This window comes from Oratosquilla oratoria, chromosome 40 (genome assembly GCF_046742065.1).
Source record: "Oratosquilla oratoria isolate Oo_2021 chromosome 40, ASM4674206v1, whole genome shotgun sequence".
In the NCBI taxonomy this organism is placed as follows: Eukaryota; Metazoa; Arthropoda; class Malacostraca; order Stomatopoda; family Squillidae; genus Oratosquilla; species Oratosquilla oratoria.
In genome coordinates, this window is record NC_134816.1 from 25249213 (window position 1) to 25266244 (window position 17032).

At 40.5% G+C, this 17032-nt stretch overlaps 1 protein-coding gene across 4 annotated transcripts in view; it reads left to right on the forward strand.

Moving 5' to 3' along the window:
• Positions 1 to 16803, forward strand: part of LOC143020685 (uncharacterized) — a 17785-nt gene extending 982 nt beyond the window's left edge. For all 4 annotated transcript variants that reach the window (XM_076177307.1, XM_076177309.1, XM_076177308.1 and 1 more), the window contains exons 2-4: positions 868 to 2495; positions 8395 to 8476; positions 11854 to 16803. In XM_076177307.1, coding sequence (XP_076033422.1) covers positions 975 to 2495; positions 8395 to 8476; positions 11854 to 14996 — 4746 coding nt within the window. In that variant the 5' untranslated portion in view covers positions 868 to 974 and the 3' untranslated portion in view covers positions 14997 to 16803. The remainder of the gene's footprint in view (positions 1 to 867; positions 2496 to 8394; positions 8477 to 11853) is intronic.
• Positions 16804 to 17032: the final 229 nt, after the last annotated feature.

Below are 17032 nucleotides of genomic sequence, written 5' to 3' on the forward strand. Positions count from 1 at the left end.
TGGTTGAGTTTTGTACAATAGTAGGGTATTCCCTGGCAGGATAATTGAATAAAAATACAAACATTATGGATTAGAATTTGGTGCTTAGGTACTATTAGTAGACCAATATGATATTTTAATTCTATTTTATGATGGGAAATTGAGCTACCGATTACAATGACAACAGGGTTAGTTGTATAGTATAAAATGGTAAATACTATAACTGTACCTGGATTTATGATAATGTTAGTTTATATATGACTGTCAGATTATGTCAGATTAAGAATTATAATGGAAAGAGTGGTGATGTAAATATGGGGGCTGGTTTGTGCATCAGGATGTATTATGTATACTCCACAATTTCTAGGTTTTTGTATGTCCAGTCTCTATCCTAATGGACTCTTGGAGACATTGATAATGGTTTCTGAGCATAAAGCAGGATAGCTATAGGATAATACTTAATTCCTTAAACTACTTCTCCATTACTGTGAAAGAGGATTGTCTGGGAACCTTGATGTGTGTATTTAGAGATTAGGTGGTGATCACTGAGAAAGATAAGCACTAATGTTTTTAATTTTTGTTAAAGGATAAGCATTCCTTTTTATTTTATTATAGTGTGACTACTAAGCTAGGCTATATAATTTTCTATATATGTATACTTTTTTAATATAATTTTGTACTTTTTTTCCTTGAACACCGTATAATAACACTAATAGTGTATATTATCTAGTTTGAATTATTCTGACTATGGTGATGTTGTACTATCAAAAGAAGTGTAATCAGTGTAAGATCCATGGAATTCAGATTATGTTTTATTCAACAATGTACATTTTCTCTCGCCATTTTAGTTTGTATTGAATTGTAGCTAATCTGTCATTCCTGTTTCAGATACTGGTAGGCTCTCCCTTGAAGTGAAGCACAGAATGTGCTCCGTTCTTCATGAAAAATGGTGATAGTGACAACCATTTAATACTCCATGCATACCTTGGTTGATCATGGCTGATTTAATTCTTGGAAATGCAAGACTAACTCAGTCGTGTGAACCCAAGAAAGATCACAGCGGATGTGATATTGAAACCATGCAAAACCGGGAAGGCCAGATAACTTTAGACAAACAGAGTGATCCTGATCCTTCAGTTGTAAACGAAGCAGGCTCGAATATTGAGGAACAGAAAACCGATACCGAAGTTAACGGAAAAGCAGATGGAGAAAATTCGTGCCTCGCAAACCGGGAAGACAGTGACGGGCTGTTTGGAATAGAATCTAGAGAATCTCGTAACAAGGAAACATTCAGTAATGAATGCGAGGAACGAAGTGAGCCTCAGTGTAGTGATAAGGATGTTTTAGCATTTAGTAAAGATGTGTGCCGAGACTTTGGTGCAGTACTGGAAAGTGACGGAGGGGAGAGAAATCATGAAGAAAAAGATAATACCGATATTCTGAGTAATGATAAAGAAGCTGATAGTGGTTGTGATGTCTTAGATCCTGACAGGGTAGATAAGTTGGACAGTGATAGTATTCCAAAGGACTGTAGTAAAGTTCATTCTAGTGATACGTGTAGTCAGGAGAAGGACAAGCTGTCGTCGGAAGATGGCGGCGATAGTAGTTTTGCAGAAAATGTTACAAAAGAGATTGATGATGACAGAGGGGAGAGAAGGATTGATGATGATAGAGGGGCAAGCTGTACCACTGGTAGTCACTTTAATTTCAAAGGAGACTTGGAGAAAAAGGACATTTCTCATTCTTGTAATACCTTCGAGGTGGAAAAGATGAGGGTGGAATTTCCAGGGTCAGCTGAATTAGACGAATCCTTCAAGAATGGTCTTCCTTTGGGCACAAGAGAAGAGGCGGTGGATCTTGACACAGTGCTAAATTTAGAAAATCAAACTCTTAATGGTGTCTGTGTAGAAAATGAAATATCTGAAGGTGTTGTTATAGATGGGGAAGAAGCAGAGAGTGTCCTTCATAACTTTGTACCTCACTACGACCCGGACACGGAGACTCAGCTAACAGATCTCAGTGTGTCTGGGGCATTTACAGATGGGGAAGGCGGCGGAGGGGAGGAATCCTCCTGCAATGAACTTGGACCCCATGCGAAGCGACGGAAGTTGATGGAACTAGACGCGGAGGAAGAAAAAGAAAAAGAAGAGAATGAGGACTCGCCTGTCGTAGGACTACAGCTAGCTCCAGTTGCAAATGGCCATGGGATGTGGGGGAGTTCAAATCTCAGGACGTTGCTGCAAGAGAAGGGAAGTGTTACTCTGCAGCTTTTTGGTAGTGTAACGGACTATGGAATATACACAGGGAAGATAGACGGGGACTTGCTTGCAGTTGTGGTAGATGTACATAATGAGCCAGAACCTGAGGAGCAAGTGGATTTGGAACAAGGGGACTCTCCCTTTGACTCGCTGGATACAAGTTATAACCAAACTTTGAACTTTACGTCTTTATCACGCAAGTCTAGAGGGCGTGGAGGATCAAGAGGACGGATGTCAACACGACCATTATCAACTTGGGTATTGTATCTTATTTCTTTCCACCTCTCTTTCTCTCTCTCTCTTTTTTCTCTGTTGTACCTCTTCTCTCACCCTAGTTCATATGAGTAAATTTACTACTCTTTAATTTCTACCAATGATAACAGAATGTACATTGATAAATCCCTGAGGTTTACATACATACATACATATATCAAGGGCTTTTTCCCCTTTACAAGGGAGGTAGCCAAAGTCTAAGGCATTAATCCACTCCCACCCATTTCATCCCCACATACTCCACTCCCATTCACCACCCCTCCCTCCCTCTTTTCTTGGCTCCTCCTGGATGATGGGTCATCCCTGCATCTCATATAATGCTTAACAAAGACTGAAGCACAGTTTTATTATAGAGGTCTTGAATCCTCACAACCATAACATTCAACTAATACTAGAGTAAACTGGTAGCCCACAACATATCCATGGCCCTAAAAATCAGGCACACACTTAGACCTGAAAACAGAACAAACAACATTAATAGCAGCCAGTCATAAGTCAGAAGAGAAAATGCTCTGAAGGTACAAGAGGAACACTAATTTGCCTTCAAAATTGGCCTACCTGCAGATTCCTGATGTGATACACAATACATCAGGCAGCACTGCCCAGCATTAATAACATACAGACAGGAGCACAGTACAGTATATATGTACTTCATTCCTCCCTCCCCTTCCTCTACCATTACTTCCATCTCCCTCTCTGCCCTATAACTTCCCATTTCCTCTCCTTCCTTTTCCTGTCTTCCTTCCTGTCCTTTCTCTTCCATAGATCTCCCTACCTTTTCTCCCTCCCTCTAACTTCTCCCTTCCTCTTTTGTACTCTACCTTCCCCTTCCCTCTCTCTCTCTCTCTCTCTTCCCACCATTGTTCCAAACTGCCTCCCTTCCTCTCCATCTCCCTTCTTTTTTTCCTTTCCTTCTATTCTCTCTTTCCTCTTCCACCTTCCTCTGTCTCTCTCTCCTTCTCCATCTCTCTCTCTCTCTCTTGCTCCTTCTCTCCATTCTTTATCTTTCCCCAGTTTCTCCCTCTTTATCATCTTCCATGCCCCCTTTCTCCTTCCTTTCTTGCCTCCATAATTCATCTCTCCATTACCCTTGTATTAGGGATGATCATCTCTACTTTGAGGTACATTACCAGTGGACTCCATTGACCCCAGGAGTTCTCTGTCAGCTTCCACTATTTTCCCACCACTTCTTAGGATGATGAGTACCTGAAAGTTATGGTCATGTGAGATGAACTTCAGAAAGTGTCATCTCTCTCCCTTGCTCCCTCTCCCCTTCCCTCTTTGCCCTCTTCTCCCCGTCCTTCTTTCTCTTTGCCACAGTTTCAGCTTCTCTTATGTTCATCTCCCTGCCGTCCATCTTCAGAACCTTTCAACACTCTCATCTCCACTTGGAAGTGCATTCCCAAGAACTCCTTCCTTCCTCCTTGGAGTTCCTTGGTCTCTGGACTGGGCCCAAGGTATCTGTCAATTTCAACCCAAGGTGCATCTTTCAACTTCAGCTGTATTTCATATAAGGAGAGTTGATAATGGGTAACTACTCTACTCATCCTTCTACTATAATTGAATGACCCTTCCAATGCCTCATCACTTTCTTCTTATATTTTCTTTCATCATAAACAAGAACTGTACACACACACACAAGATCTTTAAATTTATGCCAGTTAAAAGGAAATTGAATGGTGAATATCGCTTACATGGTTATCTAACTGAATCTTAAAGCTGACCTATTATACATATTCACCTTTGTGGGAACTATTCCATGGATTGACTCTGGTTGGTCAAGTTCTTTCTACCTATTTCTTGATTAAAACAGTGTTTTTATGGTCAAATATTTTTGTCCAATTTGCTTGAATGTTGGTCGGTAATTCTTCAGTATTAGTTTGATCTTTCGGTTGAAGGGCTCAGAAGCTGTGGTATTCGTGAGAGGCACTGGGGTCAGACAGATCTTTTAAGCTCTACAATGTGAGAACAGGAGAGTGAATCATCACAATGACAATCTGGTTAACTGTAGGCTGTGGTGGACTATACTATGGTAGGATAGCTGTACATATGGCAGAAATTTGTACCTGTGTAGCTACAGTATCCTGTTTATCCTCTTAATGTTTTAGGTTTAGCTGTAAAGAGAAAAGTATGTCAGGTAGTCTCAGCTGGGATAGATTAAGTGTGGATGATATATGCAGATGTCATAAGCCATGCACATTGAAGTTTTGAGAACATGTAGGAATAATGGTCTTCATATATGCTTCCCAGCTTGTCACTGTTTGCTGTATGCTATTGCTTTCTACATAGGCAGTTGTTACTATCACACTAAATCATTAAATGTGAATGCATGAGATGGAGCATCATGGAAAAGAGGAAAAGAATGTAATGTAACACTGTATATCTTCTTTGGTCATGTTTCATAGATTATTCCATCTCTCTAATGAATCAGTCTATGCTATATGATTTCATTGTGTAGATTAGGAGGTAGTATACCATAGGATATACAGGAATGACCAGTCATCCAGGAGGTGCCAAGATAAGAGGGAGGGAAGAGGGTAGAGGGGAGTGGAGTATGTAGGGGATGGAATGGGTGGGAGTGGTTTCTATGCCTTTGGTATGTGTATGTATACCATAGGATGAAACAGATCTCTCTGGGAACAAACATTGAATTGATCTGTGCAGAATTAGTGTTGGACTGTTTCCATATCATTGGCTTACAGTAGTAGAAAGGGGCAATCAAAGGGTGTCAGCTGCCCTTATGTTAAAAAGGTGGAGGAAATATAAGAGACCAAATGTCAGTACCTTTGGGTTCCACATCCAGATGGAGATGAGAGTGTTGACAAGCTTTGAAGACGGGTGGCAGGGAAGTGATTCTCTTTGACATTTGTCTTGCAGGATCACCACTTGCAAGCACCTGTTGCTAGTCCAGTTTCAGTGAATATCTAATAACTTGCCCACCTTCATACTTAAGAAAATCACCTTACAATGAACATCTCCACTAATCTTCTGTTTCCTTCATTATCCTTTATTGCACTTCTTTTCTATTGTATGTCTTACCTGGGATGCTCAAAAGCCCAATACCTCGAGAGTTGTTACATTTGTGCTTTCAATCTTCTGCGTAAATTAGCACAACATTTGCTTTCTATCACCCCTCAGGTACTCTTGCCCCTTGTAGTAAACATTACACACCCAAAGTGATGGGATTCAGCCAGTTCTTACCAGTTCATAGAACCTGTTCTTCGAATTTCATGAGTTACACAAACTGGTTATTAAAAATTGGCTTATACAGGCATGTCACTGGCCTAGTGAAAGAACCTGTTAAAAAAAATTTAATCCCACCATTGCACACCCCTGTTAACCGTTCTCATTGTCTTAACCCTCCTTGATATTATCAATATTAATAGTATTTGTGTGTGTGTGTGTGTGTGTATTTACCAAATTGTTCTATACAGGAAAGGAGTAATGCTCATTGGGTCCCATCTCCCATGTTCTAATTTTCTAACATACCTAGACTCAAATTCATGTACAGTTCCAACTTATTCTATATCTTTGATTTCCAGTAATCATATTTAGATTTGAACTTGTGTATTGTTTGAGCTTGGGCTTTATCACCTTCTAAGCTATTCCACATATTTATACATCTGTATGGAAAATTGCATTTCTTCACATCATTTCCACATGTGGTCTTTCTTAATTTACTTCCATGAGCTCTTAAAGCCCTCCAATCTTTAATCAAAAGATCTCCTTTATCAATGCAATCTACCCCCTTCTGTGACCTGAATACTATAATCGTGTGACCTGAATACTATAATCGTGTCTCCTCTTTCTCTTCGATCTTTCAAAGTTGGTAGACTTAGTCTTTTCTCATATGGGTTATCTGCCAGGCAGGGGGCCAGTTTAGTTGCTGCCCTTTGTATTCCCTTAATTTTGTTTATATCCTTCACTCTGTGTGGGGACCATAGTTCTTATGCATATTCCAGTCTAGGACATATCAGGATTTTGACGAGTTTTTGTTTTCATCATCTCTTCATCCATATAATGGAACCACTTTAATCTTCTGCAGTAGTCCATATGTCTCTCCCACATTCCTGATGATATGTCTGTCAGGCTATAAGTTGTCTTGTATCAGCACTTCCATGTCTTTCTACTCTTTTGCTTTTGTAATGTGTTTGTTTCCCAAGGAATAGTTTAAGGATAGTCTTTTGCCGCTATTGCCCATTTCCAGTACAGTAGTACCTCTCATTAACGGACATTAATTAGCTGATTTTGCTGTGTTTTCTCTGTGTTTTTGGTGCTGTTGTTTAATGCTGTGCAATCAATATGCCACCCAAAAACCACTCCAAATCAACGGATTATTCACATCAACGGACACCGTTACCCCCCTTTTAGTCCATTAATGAGAGGTAGTACTGTACTTTGCAATTTTTGTATTGAACTTCATTTCCCATTCTTGCCGCCATGCAAAAATAGTATCTAGATCTTTTTGCAATATCCTAATGTCCTCATTTTTTACTCTTTTCATGATTTTTGCATCATCTACAAACTTGTTGGCATTGTTTGTTCTTTCCATCATGTCATAAGCATAAACAAGAATCATTATGGGTGCAAGCACTGAACCTTGTGGAACTCCACTCATTACTGCTCACCAGGTTGACATTTTGACCTTTACTACTGTCCTCATGCATCTTCCCTTCAAAAATCCTTTAATCCATTCTAATAGTTCACCTCTCAGCCCTCCAACATGCTCCAATTTCCACATAAGTCAACTGTGAGGTACTTTATCAAATGGCTTCTCTAAGTCTAAGTACATGTAGTCTACCCACCTCTCTCTAATGCAGCACATCAGGCACTCTTGAGTACATACATACATATACCAAAGGCTTACACGGGGGGTAGCCAAAGAGAAAAAGGCATAGAAATCACTCCCACCCATTTCATTTCCTATATATTCCACTCCCCTCCACCCTCCTCCCTCCCTCCTATCTTGGCACCTCAAAAAGTTCAACACTCATGACCTTCCACATCTGAAGCTAAACTGAGTCTGTCAGAATGTTCATCATTTCAAGATATTCGGTCCATTGGTCTTTCACATAATTTCACTATTATGCTGGTTAGTGCTACATACATACATACACCAAAGGCTTTTTCCCCCCTACACGGGGGGTAGCCAAAAAGAAAAAGGCATAGAAACCACTCCCACCCATTCCATATCCTATATTTTCCACTCCCCTCCACCCTCCTCCCTCCCTCTTATCTTGGCACCTGGTTAGTGCTACTGGCCTATAATTTAGTGGTATCTTCCTGTTTCCACCTTTGTGTATTGGCACCTTATGTACCCTTTTCCAGTCAAGTTGCACAATGCTTTCCTTCAATGAACATGTAATAACTGTGGATCTTACCTGCTAGTTATTCCCTATTTTCTTTAAGTATCCAGATTGAGATCCTGTCAGGCCCTGAGGCTTTTGTCACAGCCAATGGTCCCAGGAGATAGAGCACTTCCCTCACTTCTACATTTATATCTACTAAACTTTTTTTTTTTTTTTTTGCTCCTTGTGTGTGTGTGTGTGTGTGTGTGTGTGTGTGTATATATATATATATTTATATCTTTTTTCACAACTGTGTATATATATATATTTCTCTATATATATATATATATATATATATATATATATATATATATACACACACACACATACACATTATATATGAGTGTGAGATTGGGTGTATTCTTTGACTCAGTCACCTTCATTATAAGGGGAGGAAAACATTTTGGTAAATGCATGTATTTTTCTGTCTTCTTGACTGAATGGTCATTTACACACTGCTTCAAATATTCTGCATTCAAATGTGTTGAATTACATGTATTATTACAATGTTATTAAAAGTTATATTTCTTTTACAGCATCCTTACCTTGCCCCAAACACACAGCTGATGTCAGGCTACAACAGTTTTGAAAACTTCTTTAGTGGACCAGAGTGGCAAGGTATTGTGACCTTTTTTTTTTTTTTTTTTTTCCCATTTATATATAGATTTTTTTCATCATCGGGCTTTGAATTGATCAGCGAGTCCATTGGCCCAATTCCCTTTAGTGGCTCATAACTCTTAGGTGATTGCCATTGCTTTCAGAATATGATGTTTACATTATTCATGGAAGCTTGATGGTCGAGTGGGTTAGGGTGTTGTTATTTGCAGCAAAGGTTGAAGGAATGATGGTTCAAACCCTGCCACCAGCAAAGTTGAACCAAGGGCATGGTTCCTTAAATTTCATGCTACAAGGTCCTCTGGAAAGGGCACCGTCTTTGTCTCCAAATATGGGGTAGTTTTTTATGTTAATCCTTATCATTATCTCATTATAAGTAGTCAGCCAAGGTACGCACCCACTCACACCCTTTTCACTCACACCTCCTCCACACCCAAGTGGGAAACAATTGTTGGTGGAATGGGAGTGGAATGGGTGGGAGTTGGCGCATGCCTTGGCTGTCTACTTCCGTTATAAAGGGAAAGAGGCCTTTGGTATATTGAAAGAATAGATCGAATGTGGTTACATCAGACCCTTTACATGCCTAAGTCCCCCCCCCCCCACCCCACCACCACCATCCCTTATAGCCTGTTTTAGCTATTCGCTTGCAAAATAATTAAACCGATTTTAAAATTTGTATTTAATGCCCCTATTGCAGAAAGGATAAGAGAAAAATATTTCATATTTTGTTGATTCCAATGCAAAATTCGTATATTACATCAAAATATTCAGGGCTCCTTTGACATGTCCAGACTAGAATTGCCCCCCTCCCCTCTGCCCTACCCATGTGAGAGCCCTGGGTTACATGTATGATTTACTTCAAGATGGCATCTCTGGCCATATATGTGGGAAAATTAAACTTAGTACGGATGAGTCCAATCATGCAAAACCAGATGTACGAGACGTTCAATAAGTAATGCCCCTCACCCATTTCCCATAGCAATAGAGCAGTGAAAAAAATACACGGGAGCGACGAGCGATTTCGCTCGGGAAAGTTCCAATGTCGCTCTCGCAAATCCAATAGCGGGAGCGATCCCCCACAAAAAAATCGCTCCTGCGGCAAGATTCAACGTTTTTCATGCATTATCCATCATTTGGCAATCCCTGAATCCCATCAACATTGATGAAAGGATCAGAGCAAACTCAACTTACCCATGATTAATCATTGCATTATCAATCGATATCATAGATGCAACGCATCAATCAACTTTATTTTTTTGATGTATGTACGTATGTGTATGCGGTATAGCTACTAGAGTTCAATGGCTTACCAAGCCTAGCTTCGTATCAGCTGCATGCACGCATATACTAGTACATGTTGACTAGACTCTACACGACTATCGTGCTACATAATGTCACTAGTTACGAATTGCATGGTACCTGTATGCAGGGAAGTTCATTGGTTGCATGCAGCTAGCTGCCCAATCAACGCGCTGACTACATGTACAATGCACCATACCCAATACCACATCACGGCATGCATACGTACACTGTACATATGCAAACTCGCTCGAGGCCTAGGAGGGAAACTGGGAAATCCCATTTATAACTTCGTTCGCGTATTTATGAGAAAACAAAATAGAATCAAATGTTTGGTTAGTAAGTGAAAGTAAAAAAATTTAAGTACAAATATGAACATTTGATAATTATATATACATGGCTCTGGAAGTATCAAAAATAGCTCTGGTAATTAAAAAAATGGCTCTGGTGAAATTTAAAAAAAAGTATTTTTTCCCTGCAATAGAGCAACGAAACTTGGCATATTCATTAGTCTTTCTCTACATAGGAACCACCACCCAGAGTTACACATTTCTCCCATCATTTGATGCAGCTCTGGAGACCGTTTTTGTAGAACACCCCAGTTTGGTCCTCCAACCACAACGTGACTTCAGAAATCAAGGCTGCATCATCTAGGAAATGCTTTCCTTTCAAAAACAAATTCATGGCTGGGAAAAGGTGAAAGTCAGAGGGTGCAAGGTCAGGAGAGTAGGGGGGCTGGGGGAGAATTTCATAGCCACACGCCCGTGCTTCTGATCTGGCGACATGCGAGTTGTGGACCGGAGCGTTGTCCTGCAGGAGGACGACACCTTTGCTGATCTTACCCCACCTTTTGATTTTGATAGTTTCTCTTAGTTTCCTCAAAAGTGAAGCATAATAGGCTCCTGTAATTGTGGTACCCTTTGCCAGGAAATCTGTCATCACTACTCCATCCTGGTCCCAGAAGACTGTGAGCATGACCTTGCCAGCGGAGGGCTGCACCCTTGCCTTCTTTGGAGGTGGTGAATCTAAGTGCTTCCACTGCATTGACTGGGCTTTGGTCTCTGGATCATAGTGATGGACCCAGATTTCATCCTGTGTAATCAGTCTTTTGAAAAACTTTGACTCATCTTCTTGGCACATCTCCAAATTCATCGTCGAGCACACGACGCGTTCTTGCTTCTGGAAAGATGTGAGCAACCTGGGGATCCATCTGGCAGACACCTTATGCATATACAAATGATCATGAATGACTGTTTCTACAGAACCTGTACTAATCTTGACCTCTTGGGCTATTTGGCGAATAGTAATGCGTCGATCTTCCAAAATGGCAGCCTCAACTTGACAGACAGATGCCTCATCAATGGCAGAAGGGGGGCGACTAGGTCTGGGAGCTGTTTCCACAGAGTTCCGGCCATGTTTGTATTCAGGATGCCAGCATTTTACAAGGTCATAGGATGGGGCATCATCACCATAAGTTTCTTTCATTTCATCAAAAGTCTCCCGTAGTGTGCGTCCTTTCAAATATAAAAACCGGATCACAGCTCGGCATTCAACAGGCTCCATTTCACACCTGACTCAGTTCAAACACCTGTAAATAAAAAAACCACAATTAGTTCTAAGCTCTTATTTTCCACATAACCCATAGAGATATAAATCACTGCACATGCAAAATTTCAGCTAGATTGGACAACTGGAAGGGGGTAAGGGGCATTACTTATTGAACGCCCCTCATATTCTAAGCTCCAGCATAAAAAAATATCACTTCAGTGCTAGTCCAGTTAAGGATTGTAGCAGTTATAATCATGCAATATAGCCTATTTGAACTGATCTTGAATATGTAATACTGGAAATTCAGTTATTGGTATGTTTGATACACTTGTAGTTTCTGTTATCAATTAGGATGTTATGCATATATGGTAATGTACCTCCATTAAGTTACTTTTCACAGTGCCAAAGCATGTTAGAATGCAGTATCATAAAATGAGTTATTTAGATGAGATAGTGGTAAAGATATTCATATAACGGTTATCAATATTTACATGTCTTTACATGTTCGAACTAATTGTTAATGCTTTTTACAGGTAAAGGTTTTCTGTCCGGTCACCTTCGGAAAATTCCTTTCCAATCATCACAGCAGTTATTGCCACGGAGAGGACCAGGCCGACCCCCAAAGACTCAGCGTCAAGCTTTTAGCCCTCCACCGTATGGTATCCCCGGATACTACTCGAGACCTGAGGATACCTTTGGGCGAGTTGGGGGCAAGAGCAAGTTTTCAATATCTGGAAGGAGCAGGTCGTTTCTCAAGTCACCTGAACGAACACAGTCACCTCCGCAGTTTAAGTTTCTAGAGGCGATGAGGAAGTCTGGAATTAGTTTTCTAGACACGAGGAAATCTCACACAGGTAGTGACAATAAAAGAACGGCATCTGATATTTCTAAGGAATCTCACGTGGGCCCACCACCAACACCTCCCACTAAGTTGCCGATCATCTCGAAAACCGGTTCAAAGGGAGGGGAAATGGAGAAAACGTCTCCTTCTACAGAACTCACAAACGGTGATATACGATCTCCTTCCAAAGTTGTGAAAAATCCTTTGATAAAGATTAAATGCGAATATTGTGATACGGTATTCAGAAAGAAGGCTGCTCTTAATGCGCACGTGAAGCATAAGCATCGTAAAATGAGGGAATGCCCCATCTGCAAAGAGAAGATAAAGATTAAAGGTAAGTATGGTATGAAGTTCCACATACTGAAGATGCACAAAGACATGTCCCGTCATCAGTGTGACGAGTGTGATGAGGCCTTCAAGCTTCGTCATCACCTCATTAATCACAAACGAATGGTTCATGAGTTAGGAATCAGTGATGAAGAAACAGAAGATGAGGATGCAGAAGATGAAGAGGAAGAAGAGGATGAGGAGAGTGAAGATACTGAGATTGAAGAGGAGAAGATAGAGAAAGAAAAGAAGACAGAAACTGATACCAAGGTAGAAACGGATGAGGAAGAGGAGGGCCCCGTTTTCAGGAGGACCACCAGAAGTAACATGAAACCCACGGTGGTTTCAGAAGCCGAGGAAAAAGAAGACAAAGAAAAAGAAGACAAGGAGGAACAGGAAAGTGTGGCAAGAAGTGAACAGAAAAGTGTGCTTAAAAATGAACCAAAAAGCGTGCCAAAAAGTGAGCCCAAAACAACACAGAAGGATGACAAAATTGAACCAAAAGGAAACAAGAAAGGAAAGACGTCACCCGTACCGTCGTCAACATCATCGTCTGAGGGATCTTCTTCAGACTCAGAAGTGGAAGAGCCCAAGAAATATTTTTGTGATATGTGTGACCTTGGTTTCAGTCATTTGTTCAAGATGAAGCATCACAAGAAGGAAGCTCACAGAAAGATCCCCCAGAAGCCTGTATTAACTTCTGCAAAGATAGCCAAACTGAAATTGAGACCCTCAAAGGAAGACCTCACATGTAGTTATTGTGACCGAATATGCCGTAGCATGTATCAGCTCGGGCTTCATATTGATAAGCATCAAAGGAAAGGGGACATGGAGAGGGAAGTTGGCCCTAAGACACTCACAGCACGTCAGATAAGAATGCTGGAGGCCAAGAAAATTGCAGAAGAGAAACAGAGAGAAAGAGAAGCTGCAGCAGCTGAAGAGGACGATGAATCTCAGAGTGAAGAAGAGTCTGAAGAGGAAGCCCGTCCTCCGGGAAGACCCCCCAATCGTAGACAGATTGAGAAATCTCTAAAGGCAGACGAGAAAGTGGAACTTTCGAAATCTGGAGGACCAAAGTCAAGTGGCAGTAAACAGAAAGTTCCCAAGAAGAAGAACAATGCAAAAGCACCACTGCCACCTCCCCCACCATCAGAAGGAAAAGAGGACGAAGAAGAGGAGGAGGAGGGGACACAGGATGACAATTCAAAAGAAGTTGAAGACATGTCTGCATACATCATCAATGACGGAGTTAACTTTGAGTGCACAAAATGTGAAATATCATTTAAAAGAGAGAAGTATTTGACTTACCACATGAAGAAAATACATGAAACTATGTATCCATTCAGAGCATGTGAGTTTTGTGGCAAAATTTTCCGAAGCAGCGGTCCGTATAATCGGCATGTCACACAGCACAAAGTTTACAACTGTCCCATTGAGAATTGCAAAGCAAAGTACCGCAACATGAGGCGGATGAAACAACACCAAAAGAACTCTCATGGAGATGTTCCTCATAGGTGCCCAAGATGTGTTGAACTGTTTGTACTCGAAGAACAGCTCGAGAAACACATAAAAGAAAAGCATCCAAAGAACCCTAGTGATGATGATGACGATGATGATGAGGATGGAGAAGACAATGAGAAAGATGAGGAGGAGAATGATAATAATGGTGGTAATTCTGAGAAGGAAGAGGATAAGGAAAAGAAGGCATCAAAAGACAAAAAAGCCTCAAAGCAAGATGACGACAGTGTGCCAAAAGATAAGAAGGAAGAGCGGACCAGAATTAGGAGGAGAACACGGTGTATTCCAATATCTTACAAAGAGAGTGATGATGATGATGAGCTGATAGAATATAGGAAGGTGAAGCCAAGAGAATTGAAGAATTCTAGTCCAGAGAACTTAGAAGTCCAGACTCCCTCGTTGGACAACCCAAATCCTTCGGCAGAAGCAAAAGAGAGAATAAGGACGAGTCCCAGGAAAACTGCCATTAAAGATGTCAAAGAATATGTAGAGGAGTCAGAAGATGAGATAGATGCTGAAGTGGTAAGTGTGACAGAAGAGAAAAATGTAGAGAAGAGAGTTCCTGATCCTCACGCGGATTCTGGTGGAGAAGAAAACCTGGACTTACAGGATAAAGATGAAAAGTCTTCAGGAGGGAAGAAAGGAAAAGATAATGGATTATCCCAAGAAGAAGAAGGTAAGAAAACACCCAGCAAGAACAATAAAAAATCAAAGAACACAAATAGCAAAAAATCGGGCGGTTCCACCTCCCCTCCCAAACGCCAAAGGAAAAGAAGATTAAGGCAGTCGACAAGGATCAACAGCTACCAGGGGGGCGGTGTGTTTTACTATTCACAAGACTCGCAGGGTTTTGGTGACGGTTATTTTATGGACACTGATTCTATGTTTGACTTTGACGATGGATCGCGCGTTGGCAAGTGCCCTCCCAGTGAGGAAATTAGTGACTTTATGGCTGAGGATGGGCAGGTGCTCACATTTGACTCTTTTTAATGTTATAATGATATAGCTGCCATTGTCATTGTGTACCTTAGCTCTTTGCATAGAGGCATTTCTGTTTACAGCGTGCAATAACGATGTCAATCACTTGTCTGTTGGGAGTGGGAAAGAGTGAGTGGTGCTTTATCATCGGTATTACAGCACGTTGCATTCCTGACGTTATATACAGAGACTTATTTTGCAATCTAGACATTTATTTCCTATCGTATGGTGTCGGCCAGCTCTTTCACAGATGCTGCAAAGATATATTTATCATTCTTCTCCCTCATGAGTTATATATAATTTATATTTTATATTTTTTGTGAGAGGTAATGAGACCTTGTATTATTTTGTCTTGTACGAGTAAATGCTCCCAAGGTTTAGCATTTTTCTGTTGTCATGCAAACTAGTCTTGGTGTCAAACCAGTGCCCAGACTAAGTGTGCATTCATTATATCTTATTCCTCACCTTTTTTTCTCTCCTTTCTTTTGTACATAAAACTAAATTATTAAATAAATGTACAAAACATTGAGCCCTGTTCCGCTGAAACAGTGGAATTGGCCATAACTCTCCTGTTGCCCTAAACATGCCAATCTGCATTATCATCACTATCATCATCAGCATTGTGTGTATACCATTGTGTGCTGCCTTTGTGCTTGCAAGCCTCAGCAGTGGCCCAGACCTTCCTCTGTTTTTCCTGTTTGCTGTCTACAGCTGCCGAGGACTTGAGGCCACGAAAGACTGGGGAACGGGACTGGAATTTACTGTGCGCAGTGTGCATAGCTTTTGAGGGAGGGATGGGGTGGGGGATCTTAAGGAGAGATTAAGAAACATGATTGAAAAAAAAAACTATTTTATGAGCTGAATGCATCAAATATATGCTTTATCTATAAGTGTATTTGTTGAGTATTGAATATTTCCATGACAGTAAATATTTACAGATGTTCATGTAAAGTGGCAGGATATATTTTGTAAATTTTGAAGTTAACTCCTTTTGCAGAACAGTGGCATTTGAAAGTCTGTGAACAGCCTGACACAGACTGGGTGAATTTTCTATAAAACTTATCCTGTTCATAATGGCTTGAATGGTAATGTAACTTTTATGGCCTGTTTGAAGGGAACTTAGCTTTACTAAGTTATTTTTTACACACTTTATTTAATTTTTTATTCCTTATATATTATAGTGGTATATATGAATATATGAGAGGAAGACATGTTTCGAAGGAACGACTTTACTATTGAGAATGAAATTCTTTTTTACTAGCACTTATACCCGGTGTCAAACCACAAGTGGCATTTAGTTTTAACGGCAGGTCATGTGCAATGAAATCAACTGTGTGCAGTGTGAATGCAAGTCTACATGGATAGGAACATTAAACTGGATGTAGCCAAGACGTGAAGAAACCACTGGGCAGTGTAGGCATGTTATATGCGTTGAGCAGTTAGATACTGACACTCTCTTGCCTCGCTCTGTCCACATTGCCTGGGGTTGTCTGGTAGACCCTGGTTTTATCAGCTCTGTTGACTTGCAGAGTCAGTACTTATAGAATATTTATGGTAGAACTGTCAGGCAAAATATTATGGTTTATTTCATGTGCAAAGAAAACTGCCATTATCTTGGACATTTTTGACCACGAACTTCCGTTATGTGAAGGAAGCGTAGGACTCCTAGAATCAGGCTAATGTGTAGATGTACCGTAACCTTGTGATAGAAGTAGGCGTTTTCTAGTTCCACATGTGTACTGCAGTCTAGAATGTAACTGCAGTTTATAGCTATGTCAACCCTGTGAATGTATTTACTAATGAAATGATAAAATGATAAGGACATTAATTACAACCCTACATCATACAAATGCAACTAAAATGCATACTAAAGTGAAATTTCAAGTCTGCATAAGTAGACGTGGGAAAGAATGTTACAAAATTCTTGAAGCTGCCAGTGCTGGAAGAAAGGAGGAGTAATTATTACAATAATTGATGTGTCGAGTTTTGCCAAATGGAAAACCCAGTCCCGCAGCTGCTGGCAACTACTGTCAGGCCCTTCCACGGAT